The 15,523-nt window shown below is 38.7% G+C and overlaps 1 protein-coding gene across 2 annotated transcripts in view; it reads left to right on the top strand.

Annotated features, from left to right (window-relative positions):
* The window catches only part of cercam (cerebral endothelial cell adhesion molecule), a 71,250-nt gene that overhangs the window by 23,495 nt on the left and 32,232 nt on the right, over window positions 1–15,523 (top strand). For both annotated transcript variants that reach the window (XM_039762767.1, XM_039762768.1), the window contains 3 exons: window positions 7,079–7,196; window positions 9,137–9,271; window positions 14,431–14,635. In XM_039762767.1, coding sequence (XP_039618701.1) covers window positions 7,079–7,196; window positions 9,137–9,271; window positions 14,431–14,635 — 458 coding nt within the window. The remainder of the gene's footprint in view (window positions 1–7,078; window positions 7,197–9,136; window positions 9,272–14,430; window positions 14,636–15,523) is intronic.

The raw sequence follows: 15,523 nt of genomic DNA, 5'->3' as shown, positions 1-15,523 counted from the left end.
GGAAGGAAGTGCATGTGTAAGTGTGTAAAAAGATCAAAGAATTTGAGCAGAGTCATTTATTGCAAGAACAAGATAGCCAATCAAACGTGTATAATGTCACATGTCCCAAAACCCCAATGTGTGCATTTCAACATACATATGGCTCATCATAGGGACATAAGAGGGATGCAATGAAAGCGGAATGTCAAACAAAGCGACATCAAAGATCAAGAAACGAATGACCATTTCATCTGGACATCCGAGAACTTAACCTATGAATAACATTGATAGCTAAACCAGAAGTTTCCCAGGACAACATCCACCTATTAATATTTCTGAATTTCATCAAGCTTTTCTAAGAATGTTTATAACCAGACTTTGCTATCTGTTTTATTTTCTATATTCTACCATTTGGTATTCTCATACATTAATAAACACCACATTGCTTTTATATTTTCTATACTTTTTCTTTTATTTAGAGTAATTGAAATAACAAAAGGACACCTAGTGTGTGGAAAGTTGATGCTTTCTTGCCCACACGGTTTGTTAAGGCTATTGAGGTTGCTTCTCAATAATTAGTGCAACTGTGGTAAAAGTAACACATTGTTTGTTGGTAAGTGGCATATAATCAAAAGAGTTGTGCTTCTATGTGTGTCCTGGGGGAACCTGCATGTCTGTTAGTGCCGGTGACAGTGAGTCCTTATGTTGATATTCCTTTGTGGAATATTACTGAGTGAATGGCACATGGCACCACTTGAAACTTTCTCTGGGCAGGATCTCTATACGTATGTGTGTAGCTGTGTCCTATGTGGAGTGACTTGCAATTGGTCTCATGGAAGACTTTGCCCACATAAGATTGCTATGTGTATGGGTGCATGTGTTAATCTTCAAGGGCAGGAGTAGATGAATCTAGTAAACATACCTGGTAAGTCTTACAGAATCCATGATAATACACCATTACATTAGAAATCTGAAAAAATAATGCAAACTATTCATTTCCACACAGTAACATAATACAGTCATCACTCGTTCTTCATTGGGCTGCAGCTTCAAGATTTCCCTGGAAAAACTGAAATCTATGAATATCAGGCAACCCCAACACCCCCCTGTGGAGGAGCAGTTCAGTCCCTACCTGCCCTTGTTTGCAGACCAGAGAAGACCATCAAGTGAAGCAGACAGTATTAAAAGGCCTGGACAACAGCCAAACCCTTCGAAGCAAGTGTTGGACCTTAGTCCAAAAACCCTCTCATCGTGGAGACGAAAAATGGCAGACTGCGTAGATCCAGACTCCCACCTGGATAAAAGTCTTTGTCATATGCTTCCCGTCTGTAATCGCGTCAACCGTCAGTAAATGTAAGCTAAAGTATATTTTTCTCATGTGATTCTTATACCGCCGTAATCACGATGGGAGGGATATCGCCTTTTCTGTCATATTACTATATTGTTTAGTTACTTAATGTGCCGCAATTTCAAAAGAACACAGTTCCGCAAGAACCTTTTAACATGTGCCTTCATGTCACATTGAAAACGGGTTCTTGTCTGGCCTCTTCTCCTCTTTATCTAGGTTCTGTCTGGTGATACTGGGGTTGGTTTGTGGAGAGTGTGGCCTATCCACCTCCATTTCTTCCTTCACTGGCTTTTGTGTTTCTTGCTTCCATACTTCTTGGTTGCCAGTCCTAAGGTCAGCCTATCTGAAGGACCTTCTCAGACAAGTGTTAATAAAGGTCTGAATTTTCCGAGTGGTACCAGTAGTCTTCCAGGTCTCTGCATTGTAGAGTAGGACTGACTTCATGTTGGTATTGCAGAGCCTGATCTGAATTGCGATGGACAGGTCTCTGGAACCCCAGACATTCTTTAATTGAAGGAAGACTGCTCTTGCCTTGCCAGTCCTGACTGCGATGTCAATGTCTGTGCAAACAGTTTGTCAATAATGCTGCCAAGGTAGGTAAAGCCCTCCAACTTCCAGCGCGATAGGGGTTGTGTTGGCAGCATTTACTATTTCTTCTCAGGGTCCTCACGTCCACACTGCAGACATTGTTTAATATGCTTTACTGGCAGAAATGGAGACTTAGAAGAGCAGTGTGCATGTGCACGTCTTGCATTACCCACTCAAAAGAATTCACAAAAACAGGGCAGTGATTGGTAAGTTATACACCAATTTGCCGATTGTGTATCTTGAGCAAAAATCGCCTGGTTCCAATCTGTTGCTGATAAGTCAGTGCATCACAAAGAAGAATTATTGATAATGAATGTCTTTGCTAATTTTAGAGAGCGAGAATAGTACTCTACATAGTGTGCTCTGTTTAAGAGTGTGACCACTAAATTAGAATATTGTGTTAAAACTAGAATATTAGGGAGTTCCAGCCATGCCACCTTATCTAATGAACAGACAAAAAGGTTTTGCGCCTGTGAGTGGTTGCAGTCTTGGAGAAAATGCACAGGAGCGAAGGGATTCCTTACAATTACATCTATAGTTTATAAAAGGCAGTATTAAGACCACACTTCCTAAGCCAAAGGAATTAATTCATATCAACTTATTGTTTGTGTGGGAGGAAGCTTAAGAGCTCAGCAGTGAAGAGAAAGTCACAGGTCAGCCAGTCTGAAATGAATCCAAGATGGGGGAGTAGCTTTTCTGTTGAACTATTTATTAGTCCTGCCGATAACAATTATTCAGTCTGACTGCTTAGGGCTAACTGAGCTCCTAGAAAGCTGAAGCACTCAATTTGTGTGGAATTTCAGGTAAAGTAGTAAGCCGTTTTTTATGTCCCTATTGTTACTGCATATATATTTAGGAGATATACACAAGCTGTGCTGTTCATCATTTAATCACTAGCTGTTCTACCTGTCTAAGTCGGGGTAAAATCAAAGTAATCAATGTGGACCTCAGCATTTACAATTGCAGTACACCATGTCTCCGTTTTATGCAATTAGGTATGGGATTAATAAAAGCAGTGTTAAAGTTTGTGATGCACCATCTGTTGGAATGACAAATGCACTGCATTTTATTACTAATAATGTTTGTGATGTACCATATTTTGGAATGACAGAAACCTAGCAACTGGATGGACACACAGACAGAAGCACAGACTTTTATCTTTTTATTAAGGCAGATTTCTCTGCTTTTTAACCTGGCTATTACAATTTAACTCTCATATTCTGTCATGTAAAAATTTGTGTAATCCATGGATTGTTTTGACTGATAATATGGCACAACTGTTATGTTAGTGTTTATTTATGTTGCCAAGCTCTGTACTTGCCTAAGCCGTAGAGTCCACATTTGCAGATCTTCTCATTGATTGATATCTGTTGTGGTTTGAAAATGAAAATTGAACTAAGGCTGTGGCGACACTACTATGTTTTCATTTTTAAACAAAAATAATTTCCATCCACACTAGCGATTTCACATCATTTACAAAGGTTTTTCCTACAATGTGCATGTGTGCATCTGTGGAAATAGGAAGTGGATGTGTCCTCCATACTAGACATTTACTTGCAGCTTGCGTTTACTCACCGAGAGCAGCTGTGGTGAATATGAAAATATAAAAACATATACAGTAACTGGATGTTTTGCTTGGACTGGCGATGAAGTGGAATTGTTACTGAGAATAACACATGAGTTTAAGGTGAGCAAAGTAGTTGAGAAAATGTCAGCAGGATCCAATCAGGGAATGGTCACCTAATTAGCACAAACCAATCAAAGCAAAATTAGAGTCTGTGTTTTTAAACGTCTCCCGTTTCAACCATTCTGTGATGCAATCTGCCTCTTTAGACATCATATTTGGGCAGAACACTTTGCTTCACAATGCACATTATGTTTTCAAACTGCTTCTCCTAGGATGTTAAGTCTTTTATGGAGGTACTCAACTCTGGCTCTAAAGGTCCTCTGTGGCTGCAGGGTTTTCCTTTATCAATTTTTTAATTAGAACCTATTTATTTACTACTAAAGCAATATATTTGTGTGCTTAGTTTTTGTTAACTCATTTGTTACGATTCATAACCCTTCACTGCATATTTTAGTTTAAAACAGCTGCATTTGGGTTTTAATTGTCTGTTTTCTAAACCAGCTATAGGTTAATAATGAAGTGCAGATGACAAAGGAACCACGAGCTCTCCAACTAACGAGCGTCCATTTAAACCTGTGTACCTGTTAATATAATGTTTAGAAATAAATGAGGGAGAAGGGAAGCATCAAGAGGTACAAATCTGTTCCAGACCACAAAACATATGGATATCCTCAGGAAATGAAAAATCTACAATTTGTTAAAGATTTGTCTTGGAAGAAAATACTCACATGCCCCATAAATAAATACCACGTTTTATTATCTGTTAAGCTTGTCTTCTAATTACAAAACTAGTTGGAACAAAAACTTGCACATACAGTGGACCTCCAGGACCACAGTTCAGTACCCTGATCTATTATTTTGTAAATATTATTGAACTCTTGTTTATACTGCTTTGTTACTGCTGCAGAGTCCTGGGTTCAAATCAGTGACATTTTGGAGGTTGTTGATTCCCAGAGACTCCAGATTTCCATCGACATTCCAAAGCTGGCCCAGTGTGACACTGAGCGACTGCGGATGTATGTGTAAGTGTGCTCTGTGATGAAATGGTGCCCCTCTGAAGGCATGATTCCAGCCTTGTGCTCACCCTTGATTTAGATAGATAAATACTTTATTAATCCCAAGGGGAAATTCACATAAATGGATTCATGGAATATCGTATTTGTAACTTATGTATATTTATAACTAGTGCTTTGTGCCTGCACGTGGTGAGGAGTGCTGTGCAAGAACAACGTTTTGGACAATTATATTGTATTTCTGAGGTGGCAATCATAGATTGGCCATCTATCTCTGTGAAGAGGATTACTTGTGTTCTATTTTGTCTTTTGTAGATAAAACAATTTTGGAATCCATTGCAAGTTCAGTCTATCTAGAAGGGTGTTCTCACTGAATTGCCTTTCCCAAGATTTCTTCCATTTTTTTCCCTATAAGGTTTTTCTTAAGAATTTTTTGTTATCTTCGTAGAGAGTTAAGGCTGGGGTGGCTTTGAAAAAAATGCTAAAGCCCATTGAAGCATTCCCTGTGTGATTGTGGGACTCCTATCTATCTATCTATCTATCTATCTATCTATCTATCTATCTATCTATCTATCTATCTATCTATCGTATAGCATGCTAAGTTTATAAGGGGAATTGACAAACTATTAAATAAAAAAAAATGAAGTTGAACTGGTGGTCAAGCACTGTCATTGTGCTTAATTAGTACAACATGTGTCATATTGTGGCTGGGTACAGGAGTGACCGATCCCAAAAAGTGAAAATTTGGGGTGCCAGGTGGGTCTTCCCATTTAATGTTTAACAATTCAATAAAAACAAATGCTTCTTGGCATACCTGCCCACTAAATATCAGGACTGAAAGTAAATCAAAGCAATCCGCTGGTTAGACACAAGCTTGGGTCAGTTTCTCTGGAGCTGTGTCTGAGGGGTAGCTCTTGGCAAAAAATAAGCCTCCTTCTGGGAAGTCCTAGTTTTTATTAAGAGTGAACAGGAAGGGGCGGAGTCACTTGCTCTCGCTTTGTGGTTCCTCAGCACTGCGGAGAGAGAAGGAGAGAGATGACAATGTTAGCAATAGCACCCCGTCTTGTCCCAGGGTGTTATTACATACCTTGACAGAGCTTGTAAGGAGGTTGTCTGACGTGCATTCATGACACACATTACACATTTCATGGTAAACAGCATTACAAGCCACATGCTGATACATCACAGAGGTACTGTCCAGTACATATTCAAACAAGGGGGGCACAGGCAGGATACCGTAGATAATATACTCAAACTTGGGCGCATATGGAAGTATATTTTGCCTAGACCTTGCAATGTCTGTTACAGAATTGTACTTACATACCCTGATGTTTTTTATATCATTTTTAAAGTACAAATTTAATGTAACTATGTATGTACACTTGTATTTGACTCAGTAATAAATTGTTACACTGTAATTATATAAATTGCAGAATACCAGTTACCACTGAGTACTTAACTATAGTGTTACATTGTATTACACATTAAGTACGGGGTAATAACACATAGTTACACCGTAATTATACAGGTATTGCATAGTAATTACAGCATAATTGCAGACACTTAAGTGTTACCAAATGATTTGTTAAAACAAACTTACCACAAAGCACCAGACAGCATGTGCTTCTGGGAGAAAGTTTTAACTACTCAGAGATAGTGTCATTTGCAATTTGTGCTTGAAAAAAAAGAATGATCTCAAAGGGGTTGTTTTCACTTTTGGACATTTGTGGCACATTTCAGGTCTCAAGTGCTGACTGTGAAAGCAGATTTAGTCTAATAAACAATATAAGAACAAAATCTAGAAATCACTTAAATGCAGAGTATTTGGAAAACGTGATGAAAATTAAACTCTTAATTCTGAGTTTATAACTTATGGCAGACAGAAAAGGTCAAAAGAGAAAGTGCTTGAATATTCAACAAAATTTAGAGTAGAAACAAATGTTTTATTAAAGAAACCCTTAAGATCAGTTCAGTTAATTTTTTGATACTTAACACTAAAGATGGAATACAGTAATGAATTATATTTGTGCTAAATAAAGAAGTACATTGCTAAACCTGGCTGCCCAAAAATTACATGTTTTTAGAACTTGTTGCTCACATGAAGAAAGTTATGCGCGCACCACGCACCCCTTGGAGGGACCCTCTTTTATAAGTGGACAGACACATGAAAGGATGAACTGGTGCCATTTATTTCCCTATGTGCTGCAGCTCCACTGAGTTTCTTTCTGAAATGTGAATTGGCAACCTATCATTTACCTGTATGGATAGCAGAGACGTTAACTGTACACAATAAACCATTAAATCATTTATTTTAATTCAGTCAATGATTGTACTAAAGTGGAAATAAAAAAGCAGCAGGAGGAACATGTTATCTACAGTAGATGAGGTTTGTTATATATCGTCTTATTGTGTATCAGTGTTATTTTGTGGGTGGTTGTTCTGGCAGACTGTGAAGAGATGCGGTTTATCAATGAATACCTTCACAATGATCACATGTTCAGTATTTACTGTTTGTGCACACAGATCATACCCAGGAGAGATGGGTCCCAAGCACTGGACCAATGGAAGATATGAATATGTCATGAAGCTGAAGCAGGTGGCCTTAAACTTTGCTAAAAGACAGTGGGCTGACTACATCCTGGTAAGACATTATAGAGCAGTATCACCACTGTCACTGTTACCTTGGCACTTCTAATGTATACCTGATGGGCAAAAGAGTTCAGCGTGTCACATATTTTCAAAAGTTGATAGCTCATTTTATGTGAGCAAAAGCTGAAAGTTAGTAATTATTTACAGAGGAGTCAAAAATTAGGTATTTCATCAGGTACAATGGAACAAAATCACACTGATATTCTTTGTAGATTATAATAATTGAAAAGTATTACAGTGGTGCAGCAGATAGCTTCCACCACTTCCAAGCTCATTCTTTGATTCTATGCCTGCTGCATTCATTTAAGTTACTCCAGAACACTTTGTTCCCTCCACGGTTGAATGAAGTGCTTACAGTTAGATCCACCTTCCTAACCCTTTTATCCAGGACCGGACAGGGCAGGATAGGATCACAGGACAGTTGGAGCCTATCCCAGCAAGCATCAGACAAAAGGCAGGAGCAATCTCTGAAATGGCAGCCAGTCCATCACAAGGTGAACACACACACACACACACACAGGTCACTTTAATAATGCCAGTCCATCTAACCTACATGTGTTTGAACTGTGGGAAGGAACTGGAGCACCCTGGGAGAGTTCCATGAAGATGTGAACCCCAGTCTCCTTCACTGTGAGACAGCAGCGCTACCACTGCACCACCTTGCTGCTTAATAATATTATTATTGTTATTTTTAATAATTGCTGTCCTCCTTGAGCATGGGAAAGTGCTACATAAATAAAATGTATTATTTTTATGATTATTATGCATTCTTCCATCAATTAATCTATTCATATAATTTTCTCTGCTATAGGAATAATAATTATAAGCCATCTATCTTCCTAAATTGTTTATTCAGGGCATAGTTAGATAGAGCTTATCATTGAGCATCAAGTGCAAGGCAGGTACCTGAACAGAGGGTGTCAGTCTGTCACTGGACAAACACACACACACACACACACACATGCTTCTTTAGTAATGCCATTTCACCAAGTTTAATCAGGTTGAACTTTATTAATTTCAGTACAGCTGTTTTAACATACAGTAGGCACAGTTTTAACTCGGAGTTTTCATTCCTGCCTCACAGTACCAGTTTCTACATTGAGTCTGCAAGTTCTTCCAGTGTATTTATGGACTGATTTGTATCAGATAGTGTCAGAGAGTTTATTCACTCAAAACCATTGTCCTCCGTTCTTTTATTACTGTAATTCAGGCAAGTGCGAATCTTAACACATTAAAAAAAAATTGATGTTTGGTTTGTGGTGCTTCAATCTGCTCTGTCGCACACTCTGCTTTTTTCATTCTCTAAAGTTCAAAAATCGAGGGCAGTTATTAAAAATGCAATGCGGTGTAATCAATTTAGTTCATATTTATTGTTATGTGTACAAAGTACAATGAAACTCTTATGTGCAGTTTTCACCATGCTGCCAAGCATCTCACTCCTTCGGCTATGTAAAATAACAAAGTTGAATGAAATGGTTGCTTCAGCATTAGGTTTTCTGCAAGCGGACAAATGAGCAAGAAGCGTATCCTAACTTCAAAAAATTTGTACCAAGAATCTGATAAAATAATTACTTGTAGTTTCCTTTCGTTATCAAAAGATACCTCATGTTTTCTTCAATTGAAATCTTTACCACTACAAAGTGGACATATTTGGTAGGTTTTATGGCTTTTTCTTTTACCTTTGTAACATGGTACCCTACAGTCTTATTGTAAACAGAAGAATTTTAGAAACCTGTTTCACTTTAGAACAAAATTTCAAGTGGCAAATTAATATATGCCTTTATTGTGAAGAAATAACTTTGACTTGAAAAAGACCAACTTTATCTTTTAAGTCATTGGTTTTTGCCTCATTATTTAATCCTATGCAGTTAGTCTCTGCTTTGCCTTTCTTTTCATCTATCATGTAATTGTGTTTTTTTTTTCTGTCTCTAGTATTGTGACACAGATAATATTTTGACCAACCCCAAGACTCTGAGCCTAATGATTGCTGAGAACAAGTCTGTCATTGCACCAATGCTCGATTCCCAGAGTGCTTACTCCAACTACTGGTGTGGAATCACCCCACAGGTAATCCTGTTCATTTACTGTATCTTATGATTTGAACTAAGTACATCTTAGACAGTTACCTCCGCAAGGCCAGTTTCTTCTGCTCTTAGTACTGAAGATTTGCATTAACTGATTGGCATTACTTGCTTGGAGGGGGCTGTATGCAATAGATCATGCCATTGTCATACAAAGTGTGCTGTCGGCTTGTGTAAATAGATTGGGATGGCAAGACTCATCCACTGTCCCTTGGAACCTGTCCCCACTTTCTGGGATTGATGGATGGACTAATAGAGAGAACTACATATCATTTGTGACATGGAAACTGACACTACCGCTTTCCCTCAGAAATTTTGAAGTCCCTCAACTTTGTATTGAGCCAATCAAATCGCTAACACTAAGTGAATTGAAACTGACATGACCATGTTTACTTCCAAATTCACCCTGGCTCTCCTTCTCCAATTGTACTGTGTGGCCGGGTATAGGAATGACAGCTCAAGCAAAAGGAAAAGCTGGTACACTAACCTGGGTGGTCATTTAATATGTTGGTCCAAAAAAGAAAAAAGTCACTCCTTTAGGCAGTAAAATAAATAGCCACTTGGGCACATTAACAAAGCAATAAGCTTAAGGCTGTCAAAATTAAGATTCGTTCCTTGGCACTTCGTCAGGTAGATCACTCTTAATGGAAAATGACATCTTCTTCCTGGCAGCCGGTCTTATAGTGCACAAACTAGAAGGGGCAGGTCCAAGTGTCATGTTTTCTCAGTGCTGCAAGGAGAAAAGGAGAAGAAAATGTCAGCAATAGTGCCCCTTCTTGCCCCAGCAGGTTATCACATAGGCCCTACCTCGATCGAGCCTGTGACAAGATCCTCCGCATGTGTGACAACTGGTTAAAGATATGCAGTCATTAAATATGTCGTAGCTGTGTTGCAGGAGGTCATGTGGCTTTTGTTTGGGGATGCATATGTGTGAAGTTAGTTCCTTGGGACTGATCATATGTTGTCCATTTTTATTATCCTCAGTCCTCTGAATATATATATATATATATATATATATATATATATATATATATATATAAGTACATTTTGTGAAATTTCCTCACCTTTTATATATTAAAGATGCCGTCGGGGCAGAAAAAGTGGCATCTTGAAAAGAATTAATTTGGTTTGAAATGGGCTCATCGGAGCAAGCATGTGGTCCAAACCTGAAGAAGTTGCTAGAAAGTGTAAAACGTATTATTGCAGAAGAACTCACAGGTATGCATGACTCAGTCCCAAGGTCCATGTGAATATAGGAGAAGTTCACAGGAGTTTAACAAAACACGAAGACCAGGGAACATCATTGACTTTCAGAATCACTGAACTGGAAGACAGGAGTCACAGGTGCAATTTAAATATTATTGGCTTTAAGGAAAATACTGAAAATCCAAATACCTATGGTTTTTGAAGAAAATATGTCAAGTGATCTTTCCCTCCTGGAATGAATCTGCATCTGTAAAGGAGAGTTGTCAGAGAATGTACTCTTCAAAGCAAGATTCATCTTGCAATTCATTATTTACTTGGATTGACATACATTCTTTAATGAGTGAGAGAGATCTCCTAATTTTCTGACTGCCAAAACAAGGGAGGAATTTGTCTCTGTGACGAATAGAAGGGGACATGAAGCGTGGCTGCAACCCTTTCTCCTTTTCCAGGCTCCTCCTTTGCTGCTCCATGTGGAAATTAACTTTGCAAAGATAAGTCCTGGCACCCTCATCTGAAGACATTTTATAAATTATACTTGTATTTTCTCATTGTTAAAGATTTTTAAATGCACTTATTTTCATTTTGATCTAGCAATATTTGATGTGTGAGTCTAATGTGCTTATCTGGGTGCCTAGTAAACTTGGAAGTGTTTCTTATATCTCTGTAGTGTGGAAAATTGCGCTACAAATCATCTTCTGAAAGCCAGGGGTGATGACACATCACCTCTGCCCCTACTTAGGGTCTGTGTTTGTTTATTTATTACAACATTTGGTTACTTTAATTTATCTGAACTTATTTGTACATACTTTATTTTGTTTCGTAAAGAATGTTTCTTACAATTCATGGCTTTATTTAATTGGTGCTGGAGAGAGACAGTAAGGAGACTGTGCGGGTCTATTCAGTTTAAGTGACAGTCTGCTTTTTTGAGAATTTGTTCACTTTTTATATATACTGTATGTTTATATTTATTTATTTATTGTGGTAAGCTGCCCGGACACTTACAGGCGGACAGAGATTGTTGAACACCCAACACACGTTTATTGTACATACTATTTACAAAGTGACGGCACACAACCCACTTTCGCCCCCAAAGTCCAGGCCTCACATTGCCTCTCTTACTTTAAGTCCGCCTCCACTCCTCTCCTCCCGAGCTCTGTCATTCTTCCTCCCAGCTCCAGCCATTGAATCACCCGGACGTACTCCAGGTGCCTTCCAATGAGCTTCTGCCAGCCCTTCCTGGTGTGGTGGAAGTACCGGCTGCTCACCCGGAAGCACTCTGGATGTCTCTGGTCTTCGTCTCCCCAGCACTTCCGCCACACCCGAGCCAGGGCTCTTCAGGCATCCGGGTGCCCCTTGGCGGTGACCACAGGCACCTATAGGTTTGAGCTTCTAAGCTCTGTTCCCTTGGTCCCCATACCATTCAGGGCGACTGCCCTCTCTTGGTCTGGAGGAGGCGTAGTCCCTCTTCCAGTCCTTCCGGGCATCCCAGCTGGGTACCGGCCACAGCAATATATACAGTGGGATTGAACAATTATTGCACACTTTTTATAAATCCAATAAACTTCATTTCACTTCTCAAATATCACTGTGTGTGTCTCCTACATGATATATTTAACTGACATTTTTTATCGTAACAACCAATGATTTATACAGGAAAATAATGACTATTAACAAGGTTGCCCAAACTTTTGCATCCTACTGTATGTATGTATGTATGTATGTATGTATGTATGTATGTATGTGTATATATATTTTATATATATATATATATACACAGGGAGTGCAGAATTATTAGGCAAGTTGTATTTTTGAGGATTAATTTTAATATGGAACAAACACAGTGCTATCAGTCAATCCAAAATGTTAATAAACCTGAAACCTGAATGTTTCACAACGGAAATGTGAGTGTGAACATCATCAGGGGAATACATATGTGCGCACAATTATTAGGCAACTATTAGTGTGCAGATTTATTATGCAACTAAAGGAAAAATGAAAATTTTCCCATCTCACTTGTTTATTTTCATCTGTTATAGTGAGAATAATAAACAAACACCTCAAAATTTACAAATAAACATCTCTGACATTTCAAAAAATAAATCAATCAATCAATGACCAATATAGCCACCCTTCTTTCCAATAACAGTCATAAGCCTTTCCATTCATGGAGTCTGTCAGTTTCTTGATCTGTTGACGATCAGCTTTTTGTGGAGCAGTGACTACAGCCTCCCAGACACTCTTCAGAGAGGTGTATTGTTTTTCTCCCCGTAAATCTAGCGTTTAAGAAGTGCCCACAAGTTCTCGATAGGGTTTAGGTCAGATGAGGAAGGGGCCATGTCATTATTCCTTCATCTTTAAGGCCTTTACTGGCTGGCCACGCAGTGAGAACTTCGATGCAAGTGATGGAGCATTGGCCTGCATAAAATCATGGTCTTTTCCTGTATCACTGTTTGAAGAAAGTGTCTTGAAAAACTGGCAGTAGGTTTGGGAGTTGATTTTGAGTTCATCTTCAATGCAAAAAGGTCCAACTAGCTCATCTTTAAAAATACCAGCTCATACCAGTACCCCACCTCCATGTTGGGTGGAGCTCTGTGCCATTACTGATCCACAGGTCCATCCATCTGGTCCATCAAGAGTCACTCTCATCTCATCGGTCCATAAAACCTTTGAAAAAATCTGTCTTCAGATATTTCTTGGCCCAGTTTTGGCGTTTCAACTTATGTTTCTTGTTCAGTGGTGGTTGGGTTTCAGCCCTCCTTACCTTGGCCATGTCTTTGAGAACTGAACACCTTGTACTTCTGGGCACTCCAGGTAGGTTGCAGCTCTGGAATATGAAAGTACTGGAGGATAATGGGTTCCTGGTAGCTTCACGTTTGATTCTTCTCAAATCTTTGGCAGCTAATTTGCGTCTTTTGTTCTCAACACGTTTCTTGCGACCCTGTTGACTATTTGCAACAAAATGTTTGATGGTTCTGTGATCACACACCAATATCTTAGCAATTCCAAAAGTGCTGCATCCCTCTGAAAGACTTTTTACAATTTTTGACTTTTCAGAGTCAGTTAAATCTCTTTTTGGCCCATTTTGCCTGAGGAAAACTAGCTGCCTAATAATTCTGCACACCTTGATATAGGGTGTTGATCTCCTTAGGCCACACCCTCCCTCATTACACAAATACACATCACCTGACGTGCTTAAATCCAATAAGCATTCAGGTTAATACAGCTTGGAGTTGGAATATACGCATTAAAAATGATGATATGGTCAAAATACTCACTTGCCTAATAATTGTGCACACAGTGTATATATATATATTTTTTTTATATATATATATATTTTATATATATTTCTCCCTGTTCTGGAGTTTTATCACTGGGCTTTTATGCTAAGACCTGTGTGGAATTTTTTGGCCCTCCTGTTAAGCCTCCATCCTAGCATGCAACCAAGACCAACATGGTTGCTCCCAGATCTTTTTGTCATGCCTTCAAGCTTTAAAACTCATCCAATCTGAGTCTCATTCTCTCTGGTGCTCTCAGGGAGGAAAGGCATCTAAGTGTATGATGTACCTGGTACAATTATACTTCCTAATCTCCATAATTTAGGTTTATGTATTGGTGACAATCTGGTCTCCTTTCCATCGTCAGGAAAAATTAAAGAGGTCATTAGGCAAAGAAAAATATTTTTTTGTCAGCTGTTTTGAGAAGACATGCACATTACATTGTGCTATGTACACATGGCGATAAACTTGACTTGAATAATACATTATAAAAGCCTTTGACAATTAAAATGTACAATACTTAGAGGGCACCAAAACTGTGCCAGCCATAAACAGCCGGATGGAACGAATGGCTCCTTCTTTGTCTGACTTTTTATGGTGTGTCTTTTATTTCTACTTTCAGAAAAACATTTGTGTGCTTCACTATGCATGTTTGTCTGTACAGGGTTACTACCGTCGCACCGCTGAGTATTTCCCCACCAAGCACCGCCTCCGACTTGGCTGCTTTCCGGTGCCAATGGTACATTCAACATTCCTTCTGGATCTGCGCAGGGAGGCGGTCAAGCAACTGGCATTTCATCCTCCTCATCCTGACTATTCCTGGCCTTTTGATGACATCATTGTGTTTTCCTTCTCCTGCCGTGTCTCAGGTATTGTGTGGGGTTATGAAATATAAGGATTAATGCAAAATATCCTGGATAGCATACTGACTCGATTTCACTTTCAGCTAGTTCTGCAAATGTGATGCCCCAAAATATTTCCCATATTTGCTTACCTCTCTATATAATTCTGTGCTAGTATTTAGGATGCTTTCTTTTTATTTTGTATAATTGTAAAATTATATTTTATTGCATGATGGTTGTTGTGACTGCTGGGTTGGGAGATAAATGAAGTAAAACCTGATAAGGTTTAGCGTGCAGTTTTCAAGGAATTTGTCTTTTTAAAATTTTGTTAGTGATGGCATAGTGCAGGGGTTGCCAACACCGACCCAGGAGAACCACAGTGGCTACAGGTTTTCACTGTAAGCATTTTGTTAATTAGTGACTAGTTTTTGCTACTAATTGGTTCATTTAATTTATTTGCAATTTAAGACTCGGACCCTTTAAATCAGGTCTGAGCAATGTCAGTCCTGGAGGGCTGCGGCGGCTTCAAGTTTTTGTTGCAATCAAACTACTTCATGCGAAATCATTCATTGCTGATTAAGCACTTATCACTGAAGTCACATTTTTACTTTATTTTATACAAAGTATAGGGAAAGTATTGTAATTGTCCAAAAATTCGACCTTGAGATTTTGGTGAATCTCAACTTTTATACTTCCTGAGTCCGAAAATACCATTTTTGGAATTATATTTTTAAGTCTGTCTGTGTGTGTAGACATGATTACTTGAGTGTGCTTTCACTTGGGTCAACCAAATTTTGCATACAAGTATTAGTATTTCTATCGACCTTTGAGGTATTTTCTGCTAACTGGAAGTGGTGCTTTTATTCATGCAGCAACAGAGTCTGCTTTTTTCAACTTTACTGTTATAGTAACTGT

This window comes from Polypterus senegalus, chromosome 9 (genome assembly GCF_016835505.1).
Source record: "Polypterus senegalus isolate Bchr_013 chromosome 9, ASM1683550v1, whole genome shotgun sequence".
NCBI classification, from domain to species: Eukaryota; Metazoa; Chordata; class Cladistia; order Polypteriformes; family Polypteridae; genus Polypterus; species Polypterus senegalus.
Note: the sequence above shows the minus strand (reverse complement) of the source record. Positions and strands in the feature narration are given on the sequence as shown.